The sequence below is a fragment of the Ambystoma mexicanum genome, chromosome 9 (assembly GCF_040938575.1).
Source record: "Ambystoma mexicanum isolate Mex_15411 chromosome 9, UKY_AmexF1_1, whole genome shotgun sequence".
NCBI lineage: Eukaryota > Metazoa > Chordata > Amphibia > Caudata > Ambystomatidae > Ambystoma > Ambystoma mexicanum.
Window position 1 is genome coordinate 224,463,436 of NC_090931.1, and position 24,254 is coordinate 224,487,689.

The following is a 24,254-nucleotide window of genomic DNA, read 5'->3' on the forward strand; positions in this document are numbered from 1 at the left end:
CTTCCCCCTCGCTCAGAGCAATCTCACACACCACTGTGTCCTCCCCTCTTTCTCCTGTGTAAGTAGCACAATCGTGGTCCTGCATGTCCTCTAGTGTGCACGCTTCTGTAATGAATGTTGTGGGGTTCACTGTCTTGCATCTCACCACATGGATATTGGCGCTAGACAATATGATCTCATAGGCTGTTGCCCGCTGTGTTGTCAGTGTGCTTTTTGACCTCTCAAGTATTGCAAATAATGAATGCTCCACAAACAATGTCACAGGGCATCTCATTACTATTGTGGCACTTTTCTCAATCGCGAACGCGGCTGCAGCGAGTGATTGCTCGCACGCGAAATGGCCTTGCATCACGGCATCTAAAGTACCACTATAGTAAGCCAAAGGCTTGTGTCCTAGGGACGTGTTTTGTGTCAGTACAGCTGTCATGAGTGTTCCCTTGCAGTGTGAGAATAGGTAAAACTCACATCCATAATCAGGATTTGCTAGTACTGGAGCGCTTGAAATTAACTCTTTTAATGATTTGAATGACGCACTCATTTCTTCTGACCATTCTATTTTTTTATTTTCCTGTTGTGCGTCTTTGAGTGCTTGTAGTAGGGGTCTCGTGTATGCTGCATAGTCTAATATCCAGGCTCGGCAATAGTTGCACATTCCCAAGAATTTCTGCATTTCTTTCACTGTTGTGGGTTCTCCTACTGATCTTATCGCTTCTACCCTGTCGGGGATTATTCTTTTTCCATCTTTTGATATTAGCTGTCCCAAGTATAAGACCTCTGTCAGGCAGTACTGTAGCTTTTCCTTGTCTACCTTGTACCCCTTATTGGCCATTAGAGTCAGGAGTGTTGTTGAATCCTTTCTGCATGTTTCTTCGTCTTGTGCACACACTAGTAAATCGTCTACGTACTGAATGATCGTACTCTCAACTGATAGGTTTCCCAAGTCTTCATGCAATATGCGGTTGAATATGCTTGGGCTCTCACAGTATCCCTGCGGTAATCTGCAGTGTTCATATCTCTTTCCCCCTAGTGTGAATGCTGTCAGGTATCTACTCTCTTCAGCCAGGGGGATTGAGAAAAATGCGTTCTTCAAGTCCACTACTGTGAAATGCGATGCCGTTTTTGGGATGCTGCATAATATTGATGCAGGGTTCGGGACCAAAGGGAACTCTTTCTGAATTACATCATTTAGGGGGCGTAAATCCTGTATCATCCTCCAAGACACTCCCTTTGCTTTTTTGATTGGATAAATACATGTGTTACATGGGGAGTTTGAACGCACTATTATCCCTTGTGCTAGTAGTGCATGTATTGTCTCTTTTATCCCTTCTTCAGCTTCACGGGACAATGGATACTGTTTCACTCGGGGTAGAATTGCTCCTTGCTTTAGTTTTATTATCACAGGTTGTACTCCATGCAACAGCCCTACATCATGGGGGCCTGTCGTCCATAAACTATTTGGTACGAGCCTCATGTCGTCATCGAAGAATGACGGCGGTGCTCCTACCACTGCCATCAGCTGAACTGGGATTTCCCTTGCTTGAATCAAAATATCACAGGGCATCGCTATTTCCATTACAATTTCACCATCCCCCTCTGAGTCTGAAAAGAGATCCTCATCTGTTAAGTCTCTTAGAGCGATGTTGGCATTCGTGCACAGTACTGTACGCCACTCACATCCTTCCATATCTATTCCAATCACCGCAATCCTTTTCGCTGATACCTGTACAGCGTGCAAGTCTAATGATACCACTGATCCTGGTGCTGTGTCGGGGCACACTATGGGGCGAAAGAGGAACTCTGCTGGAATCCTCCAGTCCATTCTCCTCAGCTCTGGAATTATGAGGGCCAATGTCTTTAGCCCTTCAACAAACATCTCCTCGTTTTCCGGCAACCCGCGTACTTCTTGTGTGGTCGTGCGGGCTTGTACTACCAACATTGCACGCAATGGGCATATTCCGGGTGTTGAACACACTATACCTCTCTCAGTGAATGATATGGTCATGTTGAGTTTACTCAGGAGATCCCTCCCTAGTAAATTTATTGGTGAGTGTTCATAATACAGTAAGAGTGTCTTTACAGTCTTACCCCCCACTGTTACATCCAATGCTTCTGTGTAAGGAACTTCAATTACAGCCCCAGGGAACCCCTGCGTCTCTAACTTCCGGTTAGATAACGGGAACCGGCCCTCTCTAATGCATGATTTCTCCGCTCCCGAATCGACCATGAATATGAACTGCTTGTCTCCTATCTGCGCCCCTACCAATGGTTCCTCTGATGCATCGTAGGTGGTAGATAGAACTGGACACGCAAGTGTTCTCTATGGGCTGTCCTATGCGGGGTGTCTCATCGCCCCCCCTTGATTGAAGACACTCCCTGAAACCACTGATACGCCGCTATAGGGTGCTGGTGCGGGGGCCCCATTTGCTGCTGTCGCAAAAGGGTTGCCTGGCGTGTACTGCATATTGTCATTGTTTTGTGGGTGGTTCTGTGTTCTATACTGATGTCCCTGTTGTTGCTCATTATTACCTTGGCCTGGGTTTCTCGGTTGTTGTTGTCCCATTGGAAGACCATATGGGCTCCCCGGGTGGGGATGGCCATACTGTTCTACCTCTTGGAACCCGTTGTTGGGTCTGGCTCTGCACTCCCTAGAGTAATGCCCCCATCTTCCGCAGTTCCAGCAACTCCCTTGTGCACCTCTAGGGCCCTGCCATCCATTTCCTCCCATTCCCCCGTACCCCGGTCCACCTCTTCGGCCCCTGTACCCACCTCGTCCTCCTCGAGGGGCCCACTCCTGCCACTGCGACCCTCCGCCTGACTCCTGCTCATTCCACTGCCGCTGTCCTGCTCCAGCCCAACTAGTTGCCATCCTTCCTTGTATTGCTATCAGCCCCTCCTCCTCCTCATCTCCCTCCCTGCTGTGGGGGAGTGCGGCTACAGCCGCTGCGACCTTCACCAACTTTGTCTGCACTAGTTTTGCTTCGTCTGCCAATCTCTTCTGCGCCACCTCCTTCTCCCTTTCCTTTATTCGCTTACAATGGTGCACTATTATGCTCTGAATCTCAGGCCATCCCTTCGCTTCAATACCTGCCATCTTGTCGAGCGCCTTTTGCACTTCCTTTGGGAGCCCTCTTTTTATAATAAAGTAAAATAGAGATGTCGATTGATACCACGGCGTACCCGTTTCTGCTCTCCACATCTCTTGGACTCGAAAAATGTAATCCATAGCATCTTCCCCGTCATTCATTGTACACTGCGTATTGACTGTAAGTCTGGTGTATCTGGAAACGTTTCCCGTAAAGCATCCCACACCCTTGCGCGTACTGTGTTGAAGGAAGCCCCATCGTGGCGGTCGCAGCCTAATGTTACTCCTGGGAAACCAGCCTTAACCCATACTCTGTCGGCCTGATCGCCCACTGCTGATACAAGCAAACTTTTCACATCACCTATTGCTAGGGGTACCCCAGCGGTGTGTTTCTCAAAGGCGTATATCCATTTACTTGCCCCTCCCGATAACGGGGGCAATAACTTTAATAAATTGGCTTTATCCATCTGAGCCCATGGGATATAATTCGGCCTCCCTCCTCCCCTATGTATCAATGGGAGCTGTAGCCTTCCTTTTGTCGTTGCATCTGCACCCGTTTTGGCTGCTGATGTTCCCAGTGATGCCATTTTCCCCACCCTATTTCTCAATCGTCCCGTCCACTCATCGTCCAGTCTTTCCATCGAATATGCACCATCTAACCTCTCGCTTTCCCCTCCTATTGCCATACTCAACCTGTCGCTTTCTTCCAGATCGCCCCTCATATCACATAGTAATTCCTCTCTGTCCCCTATAGGCCTTTCTTCATTATCAATACATCCCTCTTGTGTCCCTACTTCTATTATTCGTGTTGGTTCTTCCTCAATTCTGAACAGTATTTCACCTTTTTTCCACCCATCTTCAAGTGTTCTATTCTCACTTGGTGCTCTAGACGTGCGCCCTGATCTTGCTGCATTAAGGGCTGTTCGTTCACATATGTCTTTTATCCTTGAGAGCTCATCTTTCGCTATTGACAGTCTTGATTCTAAATCATCTGTTAGTTTTTCTATGTCCACCCTCTGGGTACTTGCCTGGGCTCGCTCCTTCGTACTTTCATACGGCGGGGGTGCCGTTGGCCGGTGGGGTGTAGTAGTTGTCGGGGGAGGCACATAAGTGGGGTCACTGTACCCTTCTGCGGGCACAGGCTTGTTTAGTATCGGGTATAAGCTTATTACCTCTATAGGTGGCTCTACATTTGGTGATTCCTTAACATCTTTCTGTATCATCAGTGGATTGTCAGTGGTGGATGGTAGGTCAGCATTTAATGCTGGTGCTTTAGGCGGGGGTATCTCTTCAAATAACCTCCAGAGATCTAATATTTCCCTCCTATTGTGCAACTGTTTCCCCTTGTATTTCAAACAAATGCATGTGGCCACCATATCCAGAACACTTTTGTCAAATGATCCCCCCTCGGGCCATATCTGGGGTAACCCCTCTCCCTTCAGCTCTGTTATCCATTGGTCATGATATTTCTTAATTCGCTCCGCGTACCCTGGTAAGTTCTTACAAATATGTGATAAGGGTGTTTCTGCCCCCATTTTTGGGCCCTCCTAGTACTTGTGTCTCTCTGTATGTCCGCAATTATAATGTAGACGTATTACCAATATGATTTTTCGTCTTCTATTTCACATTCAATAATGGGCTCCTTTATGTTCTTCCTTGCCTGCACAATACAAAACTGGCTGTACACAGTCTCTATTCTATTCTCTTTGGGGGGCACATACAAGAGCAAACCATCAGTGATTTCGACAACATTAACCCGGAAATCAAAAAGGTACACACTCACTTCACATTGTCATTTTTGTCTTCAAGAAGCTCTATCCGGCCACACTTACCATGACCATTCAATTACTATACATTTATAGCCACTTTACACACTCACAGCACCAAATTGTCTTCTGACGCATACGAGGTGCACACACCTCTCTGTAACACCCTATTCACAATTCAAGCTGCCCTCCCTTTCCTCCCTAGCCGGCTGTCCCTGTCCGTCTTATTCAGATATATGGATGCGCATATATATATATATATATATTGGTCTGCTCTTCCCTCTTCTAATAGAACTCTCTCTCTCTCACTTTCTCCTGATCTCACTTTTATTTTCCCCCAACCCTAAAGAAAAGAATAGAAAAAAGAAATAGCAGTCACTAATATATTCTCCGTGTCCCTCTTTGCCAGACACTTTTATCTTATTATCCACTTCTTCATATATTCCCAGTACTAGTCAAGATAGCACTATGCGGCGCCGCCTTCCACCCCCTTTCGGAGCTAGGTTCCCGTCACTTTTATCTCTTATTCACCTCTTAATCCTAATGGCCATATGCAAAGAAAAAGCAAAGAAAGTTTAAGATGATCCTTAGTAGATCTGCGTACCCCCTTCTCTACCCCTCTTCGTTCTCTGTCCTAGATTTCTTCCTCCATTCCCTTTACGATCGCTCGCACTCAATACTCACGTGCCCGTCTTGAACCGATAGTCTCCGAAACTGGGTCCGTCCAGGCAGTGTTGCCGTCCGCTCAACAGTCAGCCCCGGCGAGCGGTACTCAAAGGGGATTTTTCAACCAGGATCCCGTACCCTCTCTCTCTTGAGTGCGCACTTCTTAGTGTACCGGTCGCCGTTGGCGGGCAGCCTCCCGGAGCCGGCTCACCGTGCGTATCCCTTTTCGACCGGAGATTCTCGTGCCAAAAGGGGACGGTAATGATAGGTCGGGAAAAAATAATAATAATCACGCTTTCGGGGTCACCACTGAAGGCAAGCGTCCCCAGCCAGCACGATCCTCCCCGCAATGAGAGACAATGAAGGACTCTCCCAAGTCGGGAATAAAGCCAAGACAGAGTGCGGGTGAGCTTAAATGGGAGTTTATCAATCAGAATAGGGCATGCAAAGAACTCTGCAAACTCCGAGAGCGCTCTGTCCGACAATAGCAAAGACAGGCGTATATATTTACAAAAAACGTCATAAGAAGCTACATACTATAGGGGGCACAAGTTCGATGGGATTGGGTGGCGATGACTAGCTATAGGTGCTGCTGCGATGTGGTTGGCCTTGGCTGGAGGACGTCACTGGTCAGCCTCGTGGGTTGGGCTGGGCCTGGCAGGTCAGCTGAGTTCATCCGGGCGGTGTTGTTGTGCCATTGTGGCCAGTGTCAGAGATGAATGTCTTTTCCTGACTTGTTTGCCCTATGCCATGCACACCGCAGTCATTCAGTCATTGCAATATTATCTTCTTTAGTAAATCTTTCAAAAGGTTATTCTACAGGTTAATGCAACACAGGAGGAATGCACCTTGTGAGGGGTCTGATGGTCATTCGTCAGGGCATGGTTACCAGTGTCCTGTTGACCTGAGCCATAGGTTGAGGGGCTAAGCTTCAGGGCATGGGACGGGCGGTACATGCCTTCCTGTCTTGTTAGATGTTGTTATGAATGTGCCGCTGTGTGTTGCCACAGTATTGGGTGTCCTGATTGCACAGGGCCATAAGTCTAAGATGATCCGGTGGGTTGTGGGGTTTACGAGGGGGCGCCTTTGGAAGTGTGTATTCAGGCAGAGGTTTACTGCTGTGCTGTAAATAATGCAGGTGGCGGGCCGTGGCCTTGGGTGCTGCAGAGGGGGCTACAAATCTTTGAAGCGGCTCCAGTCTGGTTGGGGGAGGTGGAGCGGCGCGGGCCTCTGCTCTCATGTTTGGCAGTCTTCGCAGGGTGGGAGGGGGAATGGCCTTGCACATATTCACAAAGGTATCTTCCTCGTGTGTTGCCGGCTTTTAGAGGTGAAAACATCACAATCATTTGAACACTTTATAATATTTGTTTGAATCACTTGAAAACATACATTTCAACTTTGCTGGATGTGTCTCGATTATATCCAGTCTGAGCACCTTATTCGTACACTATGTTTTAACAACTACAGTATTTAGTTATATGCATATGAGGTAGTAGTGAGGTTGGTGGAGTACATAGAAAATGACCCGCCACCGTACGTGACGGTGGTGGCACATAACGGGCTTAGACATACATGCATGACAAGTGCATTCTCGCGCATCCTTCACATGAGCCCTCTGTATGGTTACATTCGTCTTCTCGTGTACTCTAGCAGCATTAGTTTGGTTATGGCGCAGAACCATGGAGTGTAAGTTTTCCAGTGATACATATAACAAATAGACCCCTGGAACGCTCTTTCATTGTTAGTACCCAACTGCAGTGGTGTGGGCTCGTCATTGCTAATATCATGGAAGCATGCTTTCTATCATGGTTATACATTTTACAGGTTTTTGTAATAGAAGAGATTTTGTGGAGAAATGCACACTTTGCAAGTGGTCTTGGCATTAATGTGTGGGGACTTTCTGCCATCTGATGACCATTTTACTGTTCTTTTCATCGCCCAGGCCCGCTGGCCGGGTCATGCTGGGAGCGATGATACACTGCGGAAGGTGAAATGTTACAATGTTAATGTATTACGCTAGCTCATGTCCCTCTTGTTCGTGGGAACGGGCTCGCAGCGGATCTGCCAGGGTGCTGCGGCAACAGGGATAACTGAAACTCTCCGAAGGTGGGGGCCGCGCTACAGTGCGCCAAGCTCACACCATCTTTATTAGACAAAATGGTTTCTAAGGCCTAGCTAAATTCAATACGTGTGGGCAATGTCTTCAGCAGGTGAGCCATCCACCACCTGGGCCCTGGTGGTAAGGAGGGGACGCCCGATGAGCCATGGCCCTCACCTGGGGTGGGGATGTAGGCAAGGGGGGTCTTTTGGACCACTCCTCCCCTACAAAATTCAACAAACCAAGGTTTCCTGTAAAATACAGGATGACCCGATCCTCACACAGGAATAATAAAACGTGATTTGCTCTGTAACATTTGTTCCCATGGTTGTTGTGAGAAATAAAGGTGGAACCCTCTTTTTTGTGAGGGGGCCTGACTCTAGAGGGTTAGAAAGTATAATCAAACAAAGGGGGTAGAGTCAAAGGCTACCCTAGTCATGGACGTGACTGGAGGTCACCGAATGGTAGCAGCGAAGCTAGATGGCTGCTAGCTCAAAAGAGATCACCGTGAGATAAAAGAATATCAAAAAAGGAAGTTTTATTCAGATTAACACAGACACTAATTACAGTCACTTTGTGAATCACAGATGTCTTTTCAGAATTATTTGTTCACCAAGAGTGATGTGAAACACTCCTTTTAATCAAATCATCATCTGAAACCCTAATTATATATATGGTACGTTCTTCTGAACATATACACATGGTTAGGCCTTGCTTCTGTTTTTTACCATAATGCACACACAATATTAAGGCAGAAAGTCGGTTGAATTAACATACCATACAATTTTAGAGGCATCATCTTAAAATTGCTTATTGTGAAGAACAGTTTCTGTGGAGGTGGGGTTAGAATAGAAGGGTCTATGTCACTGGCCCAGTATGCATGATTCTGACTTGAAGTTTAGTGTGTATATTCTACCAATTTCCCCTCCCTTTTTTTCCCCATCTCCCCTTTATTGGTGGGTCCTTCATAGCAATGTTCTTACCCCAGCCAAATTTCTTTCCCCCACTCTTCCACTCACCTACCCCCAAAACAATAACATTAATTAACTGCATTTTTGGGAACATATGCCAACAAACTGTAATTTTCTCACATTAGTTATTTAAAACCACATTGTCTTGAGAAAGGTGCAACTACCATAATCGTATAACATTACAATGATCAAACTCAAGTGAAAACATGGCTTGACAGCTCATCATAAGGTATTGTACAAAACAAAATAATGTTAGTGTCTTGTCTGTTTATCCTCTTAAACTAAGGATATTGAAGCCAGTTGATTTGTCCCTAAGAATTCCTAAAGCCTTCCTATAATGATTCCATGTGGAATGGGATAGGGCCGGTCAGCTGGCACAGCAGATGTTTGGAAATTATTCTCGATAAATGGGAGGTGCTTCAGAATACAATGCAATCCAACTTATGAGTACTTTCATCCCTTGGCAGGGCTAATTAATTTTGCTTAAATATATATCACATACAGTTCACAAACAAATACTTTTTATCCTTAATTCATTTTCTATTAATCTTGTTTGTAATTTTCTAACAGGAACTTTGATATTTGGGAAAGAAAAGTGTAAGACTGGGATGAGCTCCACTTTCCCCAGTGGCTACTACTTTAAGAATACATGGAGGCCAATTTTCTGCAATGTGCCTTGTTATGACACAGAGGAGCTTCTGAACCCGTGCATCCAGGGGAAGCTCATCTACCTCATGGGAGACTCCACTCTGCGTCAGTGGATCCTGCACTTCCCCAAATTTGCAAATGGTAAGGGCTTTCTAAGCTATTACAATTTATTAGATGGCCAGGGATGGTTATGAAGTCTGTGGCTCAAATAATGATGGTTAGAGCATGTATTGTTATCATTCATTCGATTCATACGCAATTTGTAAACTTTATATCTGAATTAGCACACAACTCATCTTTCAGATTTAGAGTTTACCTTTTATTCTAGACCTCATAATTCATTTTCCAAATCCATGTCCAGCCTCCTATTAGATACTAACATAGATTGTATCAGTTCATATTAAACTTGAAATTGCACACAATGATCACAAATGAAATAGCTGGAGATTTAATACTGCCTTGTTGAAGGATGAATTGTTCACACCTTTCCAATTGAAGCACATTATAGTTTATTAAGAGTGAAGATCCTTCTATTGTAAATAATTGGGATTGTTATAAAGCTGTACTTAGAGGGCAAATCATCTCATATATTCCTAGGAAAAAAAGAAATAAAGACCAGAGTCAGAAACTATTCTGAACAAACTAAACATTCTGTAAAAGCTATATACCCAGAATGCAATTCCGAATATCCTCAATAATATTATACAACTTACAATTAAATATAATAAAATAACTCATGTGGTATATTATTAAAATACAAAGCAAAATGATATCAATTTTCCAACAAAAAAAACAAATCAGTCGCTTCATATCTTAAGATTAAAAAAGAAAGAACAAGAGTTGTAGATGTTAAGGATGCAGTAGGCAATCGAACATTTCTGGACAATTATATTATTGACATTTTCTCTACATTTTATCAAAAATTATATCTGTCAGCAAAATAAGATTTCATTAAGCACTTATCGCACTCCACTTACCCCAGGCACGATCTTAGTTTGTTAGATAGTCTTATCACTCAAAGTGAAATCCATAAAGCAATTCATGACCTTAAAGTCTAGACGACTTCTCGTTGGATTTCTATGCACATTTTAATGATTTATTACTACACAAACTGGATGACCTCTTTACTCATTTTCTTATACAGAGTAAATCTGAAGGAACCTTCTCAGAAGCCATGCTAATTGTATTTCCAATGCCTAATAAGACCCTGAGCTCCCTTACAGCTACAGACCAATCCCCCTAATAAATGCTGACTGGACATTTTTGCTATGGTTTGGCCAATCAGCTTCTTCCATTTTTACCCAATTTAATAAAAAATGATCAGGTGGTCCATTTGAAAGATTGTCTGTTTTCTGGTAACATAAGCATATGTTTACATATTGTTGATAAATCAAAAATTAGCTATGCAGCAGTAGCTCTTCATGTGGAAATGCATTTGATAGGGTGAAGTGGGATTTTATTTTTGATGCACTTAAAGGGGCCTGGCCAGGGTAACTCATTCTTATGCATGATTAAGTTCTTATACTCAAACCAAAAAACTGCTATTTTCAATAACGAATGAATTTCATCATATTTCCCCCTGTTTAGAGTTACCAGACAAGACTGTCCCTTATCATTTAAATTAGCCATAGAACCTTTTTTTGGAAACTGTTACAGTTGACATGACAATTCAAGGCATTAACTTCGAGGATGAACAAATAAAATTAGCCGCCTATACAGATGATGTTCTTCTGCTCTTCAAAAATCCCTATACTAGTTTTCAAAGCCTTCTGGCTATCAACACACATTTCCTGTTAGCTTCTGGTTATAAATTAAACACGTATAAATCCGAAATATTACAAATCAATGTCTACTGCTCTAAACATCACATTCAAGCTTATGGTATGCATTGGTGTACAAAAGGGATTAAATATTTAGGCATGCATATTTCCTCTTCTACTAAAGGCATTTAGGAAAACAAAATTATATTGTCTAGAATTAGAGAACTAAGTCATTCATGCTGGGGGCGTGGCTAAGCAGCCATGGAGTTAGGATGTGTTCCCAGCTGCTCCTGCCAATCCAGAATGATCCTTGCCTAAAACACTGGCCCTACCACGTGTAGGATCTTGTCAACACACCTTTAGATGTGTGAAGTCTGCTGGCACACATGTAGCTGGCAGGAACAGTAAGGTGCAGGAATTGAGGCAAACAAGCGTGTGGAACAATGCGGCACTGAGGCGGCATTGAATCCAAGATGGTGGGGGATGAGTCGCTGTAATCCGCTTCAACACTGAGGCAGCATGGTGCTGCGAAATAGCAACAAGGTGACCGGAGGATCATAACGACTCGTCCTGCTCCTGCGCAAAGACTGTTGGAGTATGGAGATTTGAAGGGCTGTGCTAAATTGGGTGTGCCGGATGCCGGACAGAAAGAGGCTGCACAGCGTGGGACTGGGCAGAAGAGCCAATCAAGAGGTGTTCAGTACAGCAGACACCTCTCCAGCAACAGTGCAGACCGCTGAAGAAACCGCGGTGCATGGCGGTGAGTCGGGGGGGTGGCTGTAGCTCCGAAGTCACCCACTGGTGGTTTAACAGTGGGCGCTAGGTAGTGCTGGGTGCAGGTTATGCCCTGGTTAATTAAGGAGGTCCTAGCTACACTTGCAAAGACACTGGGCTGCAGTATTTGAATCCCACCTCCACTCCTCCTCCGGGACCCTTGTGCTTGAGCACACCAGCAGTCCGGAGTGTGGCAAGTCATTGAGTTGCTGGAGCTGGCAGGGCACTCATAGTGCAATCCTACATCCCTACAGATACGGCCTGGACGTCCGGCTGCATGCAAGAGACGCTGATGCCAGTATAAACAAGCAACTCCTATTGGAGTGCTGCCCAGCTACATTCAGGTCCTGATCACACACCAAATTCCGGACTATAACAAGGAGCTCTGATAGGTAAAGATATGCTCCCAAACAGTCATGGGATTCCAGGGAGTGGAGGCTGCCTGGCCACAGAAAGTGAACTGCGAGACAATCTGAGGGGTCACACGAAAGCAGGCTCCAATGGAAAAAATAAAAGGGGAGAATCTTTTCACATTAAGCCCAAGTTCACGGCACCAAAGGGGGCCTACCTGACACTGCCAGACCTTCAACAGATGGTTGAGGCTTCCATGATGGGTGAGTAATACAGAATGTGCGCCTGGGTGTAAGCGCATGCAGCCAGCAGGTGCCCGTATTGTGCGCACAAGGTCGCAGATCACGGTGCGAAGTCACACGCATGTAGGACTGTGGCACAATGCAAGGGGGAAACATCTTTAGGAGATGCCCAAAGCTGCAGCACTGTATGTGGTTTGAGAGCCACCAGTAAACATATGAGTGTGGGGATTGGAGCTGAGGTGTGCTCAGTAGACCACACAGTCACGTGAGTGTACACCAGAAATCTACAATTCACCCAGATCGGAAGATACCAGACATTAAAACGGGAACAACACACGTACATGCAGGTGGCTACCTCCCAAAATGACACACTGGTACTAGCTGTTGAGGCTTGGATTGAAGACATCGCTCTTTGCTGTGCACATTGGGGGCACTAAGGCTCCAATTTTGAAAGACTTGGAGCTACTTCCTGTATTCCATCAGAAATGGGCTAGCGATCAGCAGCACACATAAGAGGCAAGGGTGGAACCACTGTGGGGGAGAACAACCCAGCACCGAGGGACCCAGACATGGCGTCTAAGTCAAATAAAAACTGATGTATACTAATTGACCTTTTCACAATTGACCTCAGAATCGACCTCAGGAGAATTGACCTAATTTAAAAGGTCAATTAGGACATATATGTGGGGAGTAACCCCCCGCCCAATCCCCTTATATTATTTATAATCCAAAACAACCCAATACATATATAAAATAACTAAAGTAATATAAAGGTCAATTGTGCAGAAGGTCAATTAGGACCACTATAATAAGGTCAATTGGGACAAAAGGTCAATTGTAAAAAGTCAATTTGGGTGATAACATAAAAACAAGTTAAAACAGCCCACGTTGGACACGTTCGCTAAACCCACAAATCTAACAGAGAGCACTACGCCATGGACCTCATCGCCACAAGGTGAGCAGGGCCACACAAAGGGAGACCAACAGGTCCTAGCTGCTAGTAGCTCTGAAGATTGCATTAGAATCCAAAATGAATGGCATCAGTCTTGATGTGAATCTCCTGAGGCAGGACGTTTGTTCACTTGCAGAACGTACCGGAGCCCTTGAAAAGGTAGTTGCAGTAAACACAGTCAGCCTGAAAGACACTTCAAGAGATGAGCGATACTTCAGCAACAATTGCGAAACCTGGAGGGAAGAGTTGAAGACGCAGAAGGGTGGGCCAGATGCCATAACGCGAGAATAATCGGTCTCCCAGAGGGAAAAGAAGGTGCAAACCCTACCAACTACATAGAGAACATGCTGCTGCAAGGAATTGTCACGCAGGGCTTTACAGTAGAAAGGGTGCACAGGTCCCTGATGAGGGAACCACCGCCAGGAGCCCTGCTACAGCACATAATTGCCTGGATATTGAATTATAAAGTCAGAGAAAAGATCTGTGAACACTTCCAGAGAGGTCGCACGATACAGCAAGCATCAGCCAACATCAGTGCATACCCAGACTACACAATGCAGGTGCAAAAACAAAGACTGAACTTCACATCGGTTCAAGAGGAGGCTGCGGTTGGCAAGCCTCAAGTACATCCTGCTATACCCAGCAAGGCTGAAAGTCATAAGCAAGGGCTGAGCCATGTTCTTTGACACCACTGATGACGCGCTTAAATGGATGGACACGGAAAACTTGCCAACAAGCGCAGATAATCAGATGACATGCAAGATGGATACGTGATGAACGACCATTAGGGGGATCTGCAAGGATGTTGCCGACACTATCGACCGACTGCAACGGTACGCAAACTCTTTGCAAGTGTCCATCTTAGATTTGACTTGTTTTTAGATACTAGCTGTTACCTATCCGCCTGCTGCACCCCAGACACCAGGTCAAACAACTTCCTGAGGACAATGTATTGAGCTGGGCAATTGTTTGGGGGAGGGTAGGGAAGTTGGGGTAGTTACTTGGGACTTAGCCTATAGATCCACACAAGTTCTATACAAGATGTACATTGGACTGACGAGTTTTGTAGCAGTTTGTAGCAGTTCTCATTTGGGATGGGTGAACTCCGAATAGCTTCCTGGAATGTTAGGGGGCTCAATAGTTATATCAAACCGAATAGAATAATTACATATCTGCGACGCCAGAAAATTGACATAGCACTCCTCCAAGAAACCCACCTCACAGGGGAGAAATTAGCCATTCTCCCCAGAAAATGGAGTGGCACAAGTCTAGGCTCACCATATTCAGCATATACTCGAGGGGTCTTGATATGGGTTGTGCTGTCAGTGCCATTTAGGGCCCTCAAGACTTTTAAGGATAAAGATGGCAGGATGGTTACAGCACAGGGATTTTTGGAGCTACGCATCATCAACACTTATGCACCAAACCATGACACAGCGACCTACTTTCGCTTGCTATACCCCGGAATTAGCCCATATAGAGATGGTTCATTAGTATGGGGTGGTGAATTTTATTTCGCATTAAACCCGGAACTTGACGGATCAGATGATAAATTAATGCAACCAGCAACTTCAGCCAATGCTTTGCACACACTGTTGCGAACATTCACATTGTCCGACATATGGAGGGACCTACACCCGCAAGTCAAGGGGTATTCACATTATACAGCCCCCAAAGATTTATACACCAGACTAGACTATATATTCACAGGTGAAGAAACCCTTGGTGAATACAAAGCACAACTACTTTCAGACCATGCACCTTTGGTGGTCATGTGGCAGATCGTCCCTCCTAGGGCATGCATCCCGACCTGGAAGCTTAGAGGCGAATCCCTGAGCGATGCAGTGTTTCGCGAACATCAGCAAGAGGTTGTGAAGGACTACTTCAAAAACAACACAAGGAGTGTACAATCAGCCGGGGCTTATGGGAAGCAATAGCCAAAACAAAGGGGATGCAAGCCACAATAGAAAGAGATTTACGCAAGGCAGAAACCAAACTAGAAGCCACAGACTACTTGGGAGTCACGTCCAGGCAACAGGCCCAAGAAGTTATCCGTCCGAAGCAGGAATGCATGAAACACTGGGATAGATTGGGCATGCTGAGCTATAGGAAATACGTGGAACGGCAACGCGCTGAAGGGGATAAGCCGGGACGCTTGCTGACCTGGCTATACAGAAGTGAATCCAAACGGATATGATACAGGAGACTGTAAAGGAAAATGGGGAAGTTTGTAGGACGCAAGAAGGCATATATAAAAGTTTTCACAATTATTATAAGGAGTTATATGCAGAGACATCGGTAACGCAGTTGTCTGAGATAGATGAGGCCTTAGCGCAGACAGATCTCCCGAAACTTGGTACAGAGGAAGCTGACAGATTAGAGGCTCCCATAACCATAGAAGAACTAGAAACCACAATAAGAGGGTTACCTACTGGGAAAGCCCAAGGTGCAGATGGATTGCCAACCAAATTTTACAAGGAATTCATGGCGGATGTTGTGCCTCCGCTGTTGGCAATGCTAAATTAAGCGCTAGATACAGGCAATTTACCAATGTCTCTGAGAGAGTCAATCTTCATCCCGCTAAGTCCAGTAAGCCCGATACTGATTGTTGATCTTACAGGCCTCTCTCGTTGTTTAACCAGGATGGGTAAATACTCACAGCACTATTAGCCAACAGGCTCAAGCCGGTAATATGCAAGGTTATACACCCGGACCAGTCGGGATACTTTCCGGATAGTAATGTTACATGCAACCTGAGGAGGTTATAGCATATCATTGATTACACACATGGCAGCACACATGATTACCCTGTGGCCTCGCTTGACGCGGTCAAGAGCGTCAGTGGTCATTATCCAGGTTGACTCTTCTGCTGCCACTAGGACAAATACCTGGTAGATATAGCCACTGTAACTGCTGCTACTATCTGCTACCAAGTCACCCTGTAAATGTGTAAATGCGTACCAAATATGTAATCTACTGTGGAAAAACATCTCCTTGAATTATTGTAAGCCTTTAACCATCTTCTTAAGTATCAGCACCTAGTTGCCTTTGTGCTTTGAACGCTTTATACATCAATCAATAAATAAAGGCATTTGATTCAGTTAGATGGCCTTGGTTGCTCACGGTGCTGCAGCGTTTCGGCATTGGGCCCACGTATATTAAATGGGCACGGCTGCTATATAGCAGTCCAGTAGTGTGAGTCAATACGGGCAGTTATATCTTGGATCAATGGCTGCTAGGTAAAGATACAAGGAAGGGTTGTCCTTGGTCCCCTATACTGGCCTTAGAACACAATGGCGGTGTATCTCCGGAAGGAATATCAAGATTCAGGCATAGTTACATGAGGTAATAGGAACTTTATCTCCCTATTCGCGGATGACATGCTTTTTTACCTGCAACATCCCGAGACCAACTTACAATACGTCCTAGATGTGTTTGACCGCTACGCAGACCTATCTGGTATCATGATTAGTGCACAGAAATTGTGCATGTTCCCCTTAGCAGGGTATAGAGGGAAACCCCTGAACGCATTGCTAGTGCTACCGATTAAGTGGGAAGTCAACACATTTAGATACATGGGAGTAGATATTTTCCACAACCCCTAGACAGAACACATACAGAATATGCAAAAAGTGGTGGATAAAATGGAGAAATCCATGACTTTCTGGGCCAGACTACTGCTCTCACTGATGGGTAGGGCCGTTTTGTTAAAGATGGTGGTGCTCCTTAGGCTCCTTCACTTGTTCACTTACCTCCCGTACAACATACCTAAAGGCTTTTTCAAGAAATCTTTTTTTGGCACAATTCGAGATGCTGGCACAATTCGAGATGCAGAATGGCACTGATGAAATTGCAGAGCCCATAAGACCAAGTGGGTATAAAGGTACCCACTTTTGAAGCAGATTTCGTAGCAAGCCAACTTCAATTCATCACAAACTGGCTGTCAGATGAACAATCCCAGGACACCTTGTTGCTACAGCCAGCATGCGCCCCATTCTATTTGAAGAGGTGATATGGTTGGAAGCACTACGCGACCTGAAACCCCTGCTGTTGCTTACGCTGGGCAGAATGACATGGCACAGGGCTTGTCATTTTCTAGAGACGGAATCACCCTACTCCCCTCCGATCCCCTTGGTGGAGGACCCACAGCTCAGACTAAATGTGAGGAAGTATTGGGAATCCATGGGGGTGGTGACGGTGGGAGACTTATTACGAGAGGGGAAGCCAATAGACTTCAGTACACCCAACTCAGAAACAGGCTTACATGAAGGTCAACACATAATGCATGCTGCACTCCTCTCTAAGCTAAAGCACACATGTCCGTAAAGAAATGGGGAACAGCAGGAGTATGGAAGGAGAGAAACAATCTATGATATCTCAGAAGGAGGGCACGCAAAATCGAGAATATATAAGTTATTAATGTGAAGGGCGGGGGACATGCTTTCGCAGACCAGGTGTAGCTTGGAAGAAGATCTGCAGGAACAGCTGACAGACAAAGGCTGGGGTAGAGCGATAGCATACCATAAAGTGTCCAGAAAAGCAAGGCTTAAGCTGATCTAGTTGTACATTCACTCTTCATCACCGTGGGGCGAGGGCAGGAGCCCCCCCAGCACCCCAGCCCAGCAGAGAAACCACGAGACCACGAGGAACACGGACAGGGCCTGCCTGACCCTGTCCCCACACGCCGCCTGACTCACGCATGCCGGGCGCAGCGCGGGCTGAAACCGAGGCTGAGCCTCGTTAGAATCAGCTGTAACCGCCGGCAGGCGGATCACGCCGGCGGCCAGCGCAAAGGCCACCCTAAGGCCTGTTGAGAGCCTGTTTGGAGCATCTGGAGCCAGGGGCCACAAACTCTGCCCGTGCTGCTCCAGGCGGAGTGCACCGTCGAGCCTAGAGCCAGGACCCCTGCCGTCCACCTACAGGGTAAGCATACTGCCCCCCTCTTCCAATATCCACTCCCGACCATCGAGCTAGAGCCCTGACCTAGCACCTCCCTACATTGCTACGCCCAAGGTCTCACATGCACCGTTGTGCTCCTGAACTGCAACGAAACATTTAATGCACAATCCACTGTGTAGTGCCTTATGGTCGCCTAGAGACCACTGTAATATTGCGTAGTGCCTTATGGTCGCCTAGAGACCACTGTAATACTGTGTATTGCCTTATGGTCACCCAGAGACCATCGTAATTTTGTGTAGTGCCTTATGGTCGCCCAGAGACCACTGTGATACTGTGTTGTGCCTTATGGTCGCCTAGAGACCCCTGTAATACTGTGTAGTGCCTTATGGTCGCCCAGAGACCACTGTGATACTGTGTAGTGCCTTATGGTCGCTCAGAGACCTTTGTGATATTATGTAGCGCCTTATGGTCGCCCAGAGACCATTGTGTTGTAAACCACCTACCCACCAAACCAAGTACTAGCTACGCACAATGTCCAGCCTACTAAGCTTCTACTGCATCATGGCTATTGCTACACTTCCTGCTACCAGCAAGCTGGGCAGCTACACAGAGACCCCACTACACTCACATGCACCTCTATTACATATATCACCAGATATTATGACTAACACGTATGCATATACTGACTCCAAACACCAAGCTCTGCCAGAACCTCTAGCTTACACTTCCAAGCCTAGCTCCACCCGCGATAGAAATAGCAAACTACGCGCTAGACTTAACAAACTCCATGATACACCCAGACGACTCCTCCTTCTTACAAATTCTGATATGAAACACCAAATTGGCAATACAGGCTACGCCTCCAACCGCACCCGAGCTTCAACGCTCACCCAAATACCTGTGCCCAAGACTAAATCCAGTGCTAAAAACACTCCTAATCCTACACTTACCAAAGAGGAAACTAAGGACCATTCCTATAAAGGAGCACTTCTCAATGCCAGGTCACTAGTTGCACATGCCCTTGAGATAGCTGATCTAATCACTGAGAATAACCTGGACTTCATTGCTATAACTGAAACCTGGCTACACCAGGCAGCAGGCCCATCACTTATGTTAGCCATACCTGACGGCTACACTATATGCAGACAAGACCGAGAGGGCACCCGCGGAGGCGGAATTGCCATTATCTCTAAATCAAGCCTCTCACTAAGACTAGCCCCTGCACTAACGCTACAATCCTGTGAAGCCCTCACTGCTAAACTCCTTATAAATAATAATCAATCCCTAACTATTCACCTAATCTATAGACCTCCAGGCCCGCTTGGGACCTTCGAAGAGGATCTACACAAGTTACTAACCCTCAATGCTAAAACCACCTCTCAATTGCTGGTATTAGGGGATTTTAACTTAGGATTTAACGACAAAACAGATGTGCATGCCGCGACCATCGCCCAAGCTATTAATTCCCTAGGCTTCTCCCAAAAAGTCAACAACCCTACCCATACGAAAGGTAGAATATTAGACTGGATCGCTGACTCTAACTGTACTACAGTCATCTCCTCTATCTCGGCTTTATCATGGTCTGACCACTCATTAGTGTCCTTTGACCTCCTAACCTCCCAACCATCCGCTACAGTCGTCCCCATGGCACCTTCATGCCCCACAAGAAACAAAAAGATTATGACAATAGATAATGTCATACCTGCTATTCTTCCAACCTTAAACGCCTTGCCTGACAATCTAGACCCCGGCACTTTAGTTCACGAGTATAACAAAATTATGACTGATACCTTGGACAAAATTGCCCCACTTAAAATGCGCACAAGTAAACCCAAAGCCCATCTAAATAAATGGTTCACGCCCGAACTCAAGGCCTTACGCCTCACCAAGAGAAAATATGAATCCAACTGGAAAATATGTGCAACTGCTGAGAACAAGGCTAACCTAATATCTATCTCCCGTCAATACAAAAACGCAGTCTGTCTGGCTAAGAAAAACTCATACAACGATCGTATCGCCAATTCTAAATCAAGCATGAAGGAACTCTTCTCCATCCTAAAGGAACTTGAGTCACCTATTGCCATACCAGACACTTGCACTAAAGATCAGACCTGGTGTTCTGACATCCAATATGCTCTATCTAATAAAATCACTACCCTCCAAAACAAAATTCAACTGAAAAAAGACTCGCTTAAACTCCCTACACTGTCACCACCTAAGGCGATCCACATGCCTCAACATACCAAATTTTCCTTCACCAAAACTTCCACACTTGAGATTGAAAAAATTATCCTCACCCTCAAACCATCCAACTGCAAAGGTGACATCTGCCCAGCACAGCTAATAAAAGACGCTGCCAGAGACCTATCACCATTTATCTCCAAACTGGTCAATGCATCCTTCTCTACAGGCATCATCCCAGCTAATCTAAAACAATCCTGGGTGCTCCCGTTGCTTAAAAAGCAAACTCTAGATCCTCTTATCCCCACCAATTACCGCCCAATCACTACAGTTCCGTTTCTGCTAAAGATCCTGGACAAAGTGGCCTATATACAGATTCAAAACTACCTTGAACTGCACAAACTACTAGGAACTAGACAATCTGGCTTCCGCCCACTACACGGAACGGAAACAGCCCTGATTGACTTAAAGGCCCAAATAGACGAACTGAGAGATCAGGGCAAGACAGCCCTCCTCCTCCTACTAGATCTCTCAGCTGCGTTTGATCTTGTGGACCACAAAGTCCTCTGCAAACACCTGGACGTTGCCGCTCACTTCTCCACCCAAGCCATCAGTTGGATAGAATCCTTTCTAAGTGAGAGAACTATGAGAGTCTTTTCCCCTTCGGCAGCAGCTGACCCTATACCTATTACTTGTGGAGTCCCTCAGGGATCCTGCGTCTCTCCGACCCTCTACAATATATTCACCAAACCTCTGTTCGACGATCTGGACAATCTCGGTATCACCTACACTAACTATGCAGATGATACACAGATTCTCTTCCCACTTTCTGGGGATCACAGCAGGGATGGGGAGTTGGTGAATAGAGTGTATCTCATCATTCAGGCATGGATGGCCACTCACGGTCTTTGCCTGAATGATGATAAGACAGAGTTGATCATTCTGGGCACACAAGCTAATATTAACAAATTGGGCCCGGATTACTCAGCCTTCAGCATAGACGGAAATGCCATTAAAGTCTCGAGGGAAGTAAAAACACTTGGTTTCTATCTCGACTCTACCCTGTCCTTCACTAAACAGGTAAACTCCCTAGCCTCCACTACTGCCTACACTTGTAAATTGATCAGAGCAGGCAAGCCCTTCCTGTCCAATACCAGCTGCCTAATCCTGGCTAGAGCCTTAATTCTTTCCCGACTAGACTACTGTAATGCCCTATACAGTAGCGCCAATAAAGCCACTACCCTAAGACTTCAAATTCTACAAAATAATGCTCTCAGAGCTGCATTAGGAATAAAAAAGAGGGAGCATATCTCCTCGACTAGGCGGCAACATAAATGGCTCTCTACGGAGAATAAAATCCAGCTAAAAATGATCTCATTAACCCATAAGGCCTTAAATAATGCAGCTCCCAGCTACTTAATGGACAAAATAAAAAGAAAAACTTCTAATAGACCCATGAGAATCGCCAATTCCAATTGTTTGGCAGTACCTAGATTCAGACTCGCCAAAATTGGTGGCGCCTGCTTCCCTGTGAAAGCTGCTAACCTGTGGAACGCCCTGCCACCTAACCTAAGAGCTGACCAACCCTTCCCCCATTTCAGAAGGAACCTTATCAAACACATTATCGCCAACAACGACTTAACACCCGAACACTCACAAGTGTAGTCCGACCCAATGCACCCTGACGTGACATCAACCTTTATGCTTATTACCGCAAATCCTGTATGTTGCTAACTGTACATTCATGTAAATACGGCAAATCTTTATCTGTACATTCTTGTAATTTGTGCAATATGGTGTAATATTGTAAATTCATTTATATAACATTGTAACATTGTAAGCTTCGCATATACTTGTTGCTGCGCCCGGTAACCTAAGGGTCTGGTGCGCAATATAAATAAATAAACAAACAAACAAACAAACAAACAAACAAACGTAACTCATAGAGCATATATAACCCTCAAGAAAATTGACAAATTTAGTAAGGCGACTGAGCAAACCTGCCCAAAATGGGGACTGGTTAATGCAGACCTTGTACACATGTTCTGGGCTTCCACAAAGATCTGACCGTACTGGAAAGATGTAGCTCAGGTTTTAGCCAAGGCAGGCATAATGTTGGACACCAAATCTCCCAAAGCCTGTTTTCTTGACATTTGTGCAAGGCCAAAGAAGGCAAGACATGTCAATAAGCTTAAAGACTTAGAATACATCTTGGTGAAACGTAGGATAGCGATGGGTTGGAAAACGCACATGGGTCCAGAAGTAAAATTGTGATGTAGTGATCTTCAAAAATGAATGTGGACAGAAACCTCAGTGTGGCAAGAGGCAGCCCGTTGAGGCCAAGGAGAACAAAATATAGACCTGGACTCATGGAGGCATATGTTGCAGGAATTTATGGCATCAGCACACAATGACACCCAAAGGATAATAAATGCTGCGTCATAATTGATGGATTAGCAGTATATTTATATTCTTGGCACATTCAGATGTAATGTGATGTAGATGACGAATGTGGAATAGGCTGGTAAACTTAAAGATCCACTCAGAATGGGAGTGGGAGCAGGGATTCTGGATTTTAGAAATATCACTCCCCGAAACCTTGACAATAACCATCTCTCTTCCCTTATCCTCCTCGATCTCTCTTCTGCTTATGCTACTGTCAACCATGCCATCCTGCTCAACCAGCCTGGCTGACTTCCTTTCTCTCTGACTGACCCTCCCAGGTCCAACTTGGGTCATTCTTCTCTTCTATCTCTCTCTCTCTACCGTTGGTGGTCTCCAGGGGTCTAATCTTTCTCCTTGTCTGTTTAACCAGTAGCTGGCACCTCTCGCCCACTGCATAGCTGCTCTCTTCTCCAACTTCTAGTGCTATGCGGATTATACTCAGCTCGGTTTCAGGCTCCCCTCAGCCGTCTCTTCTCCCTCTCTCATCCCGGACATTCTGGCCGCAGTCCAGGAGTGATATGCCACCAATGATCTCTGCCTTAATGCCAGTAAGACGGAGATCCTTCTCATCGGATCACCAGCTCCCTCCTTTCCTCTCACTCTCTGTCTGCCCACCCTGGGCCCTCTTCCTGCTCCTACCTGTGAGGCTCAGAACCTCAGGATCATCTTCAACTCCACACTCTCCTTCTCTTCTCACATCTCTGACGTCTCTAAGAAGTCAAACTACCAGCTGCACCTCCTCAGAGGTATTCTTCCTTTGCTCACTTCCCCCAGAAGCTCACTGTCTGAAGAGCTCTGGTCCTCTCTAGGCTGGACAGATAAAACAGCCTCTTTCTAAATCTGCCTGCTTCTACTCTACGTCCTCTACAACTCATCTAGAAAAGGACTATGAGACTTGTCCTTGGCCTCAAGCCCAGGGATCGTATCTCCCCAGCACTGAAATCTCTTAATTGGCTCCCAGTGGTGGCAAGGATCAAGTTCAAGACCCCCTGCATTGTAAACAAGGCTTTCTTGGGGCAGGGACCGCAATACCTCCAACTCACTCTACCGAGATATCTTCCTACTCGGGCCCTCAGCTCCTCCACCTCTAACTCCCTTAGAGTCAGTTGCTTTTCCAAGCAACGAGTTGGGGGCAGATCTCTTTCTTCGACTGTCACCTCCCTCTGCAACAGCCTCCCTGCCTTTCTGAAACTTGAGCAGAACCATCTCCGGTTCTGGAAGAACCTCAAGACCTTCTTCTTTGCTTCTGCCTTCTCTCTTTTTCTCCCCTGCTGGTCTCCTGTCTGATCCACCGGCTGGGCGCCTGGCTACCCTCTGACTTTGGGCCCAGGTCCCTGCCTGTCCTGCTGCAAATCTGCACTGCTTCTTGGCACACCCTGCACTTGTGGTCTGTATCTGCAACCCTACGCTGTCTTCACA

At 45.8% G+C, this 24,254-nt stretch overlaps 1 protein-coding gene across 5 annotated transcripts in view; it reads left to right on the forward strand.

Annotated features, from left to right (window-relative positions):
* LOC138487891 (NXPE family member 1-like) overlaps positions 1 to 24,254 on the forward strand; it is a 391,648-nt gene that overhangs the window by 325,114 nt on the left and 42,280 nt on the right. For 3 of the 5 annotated variants that reach the window (XM_069614512.1, XM_069614511.1, XM_069614514.1), the window contains one exon: positions 9,154 to 9,372. The exons of the other annotated variants lie outside the window; for them this stretch is intronic. In XM_069614512.1, coding sequence (XP_069470613.1) covers positions 9,154 to 9,372 — 219 coding nt within the window. The remainder of the gene's footprint in view (positions 1 to 9,153; positions 9,373 to 24,254) is intronic. 5 annotated transcript variants of the gene reach the window in all.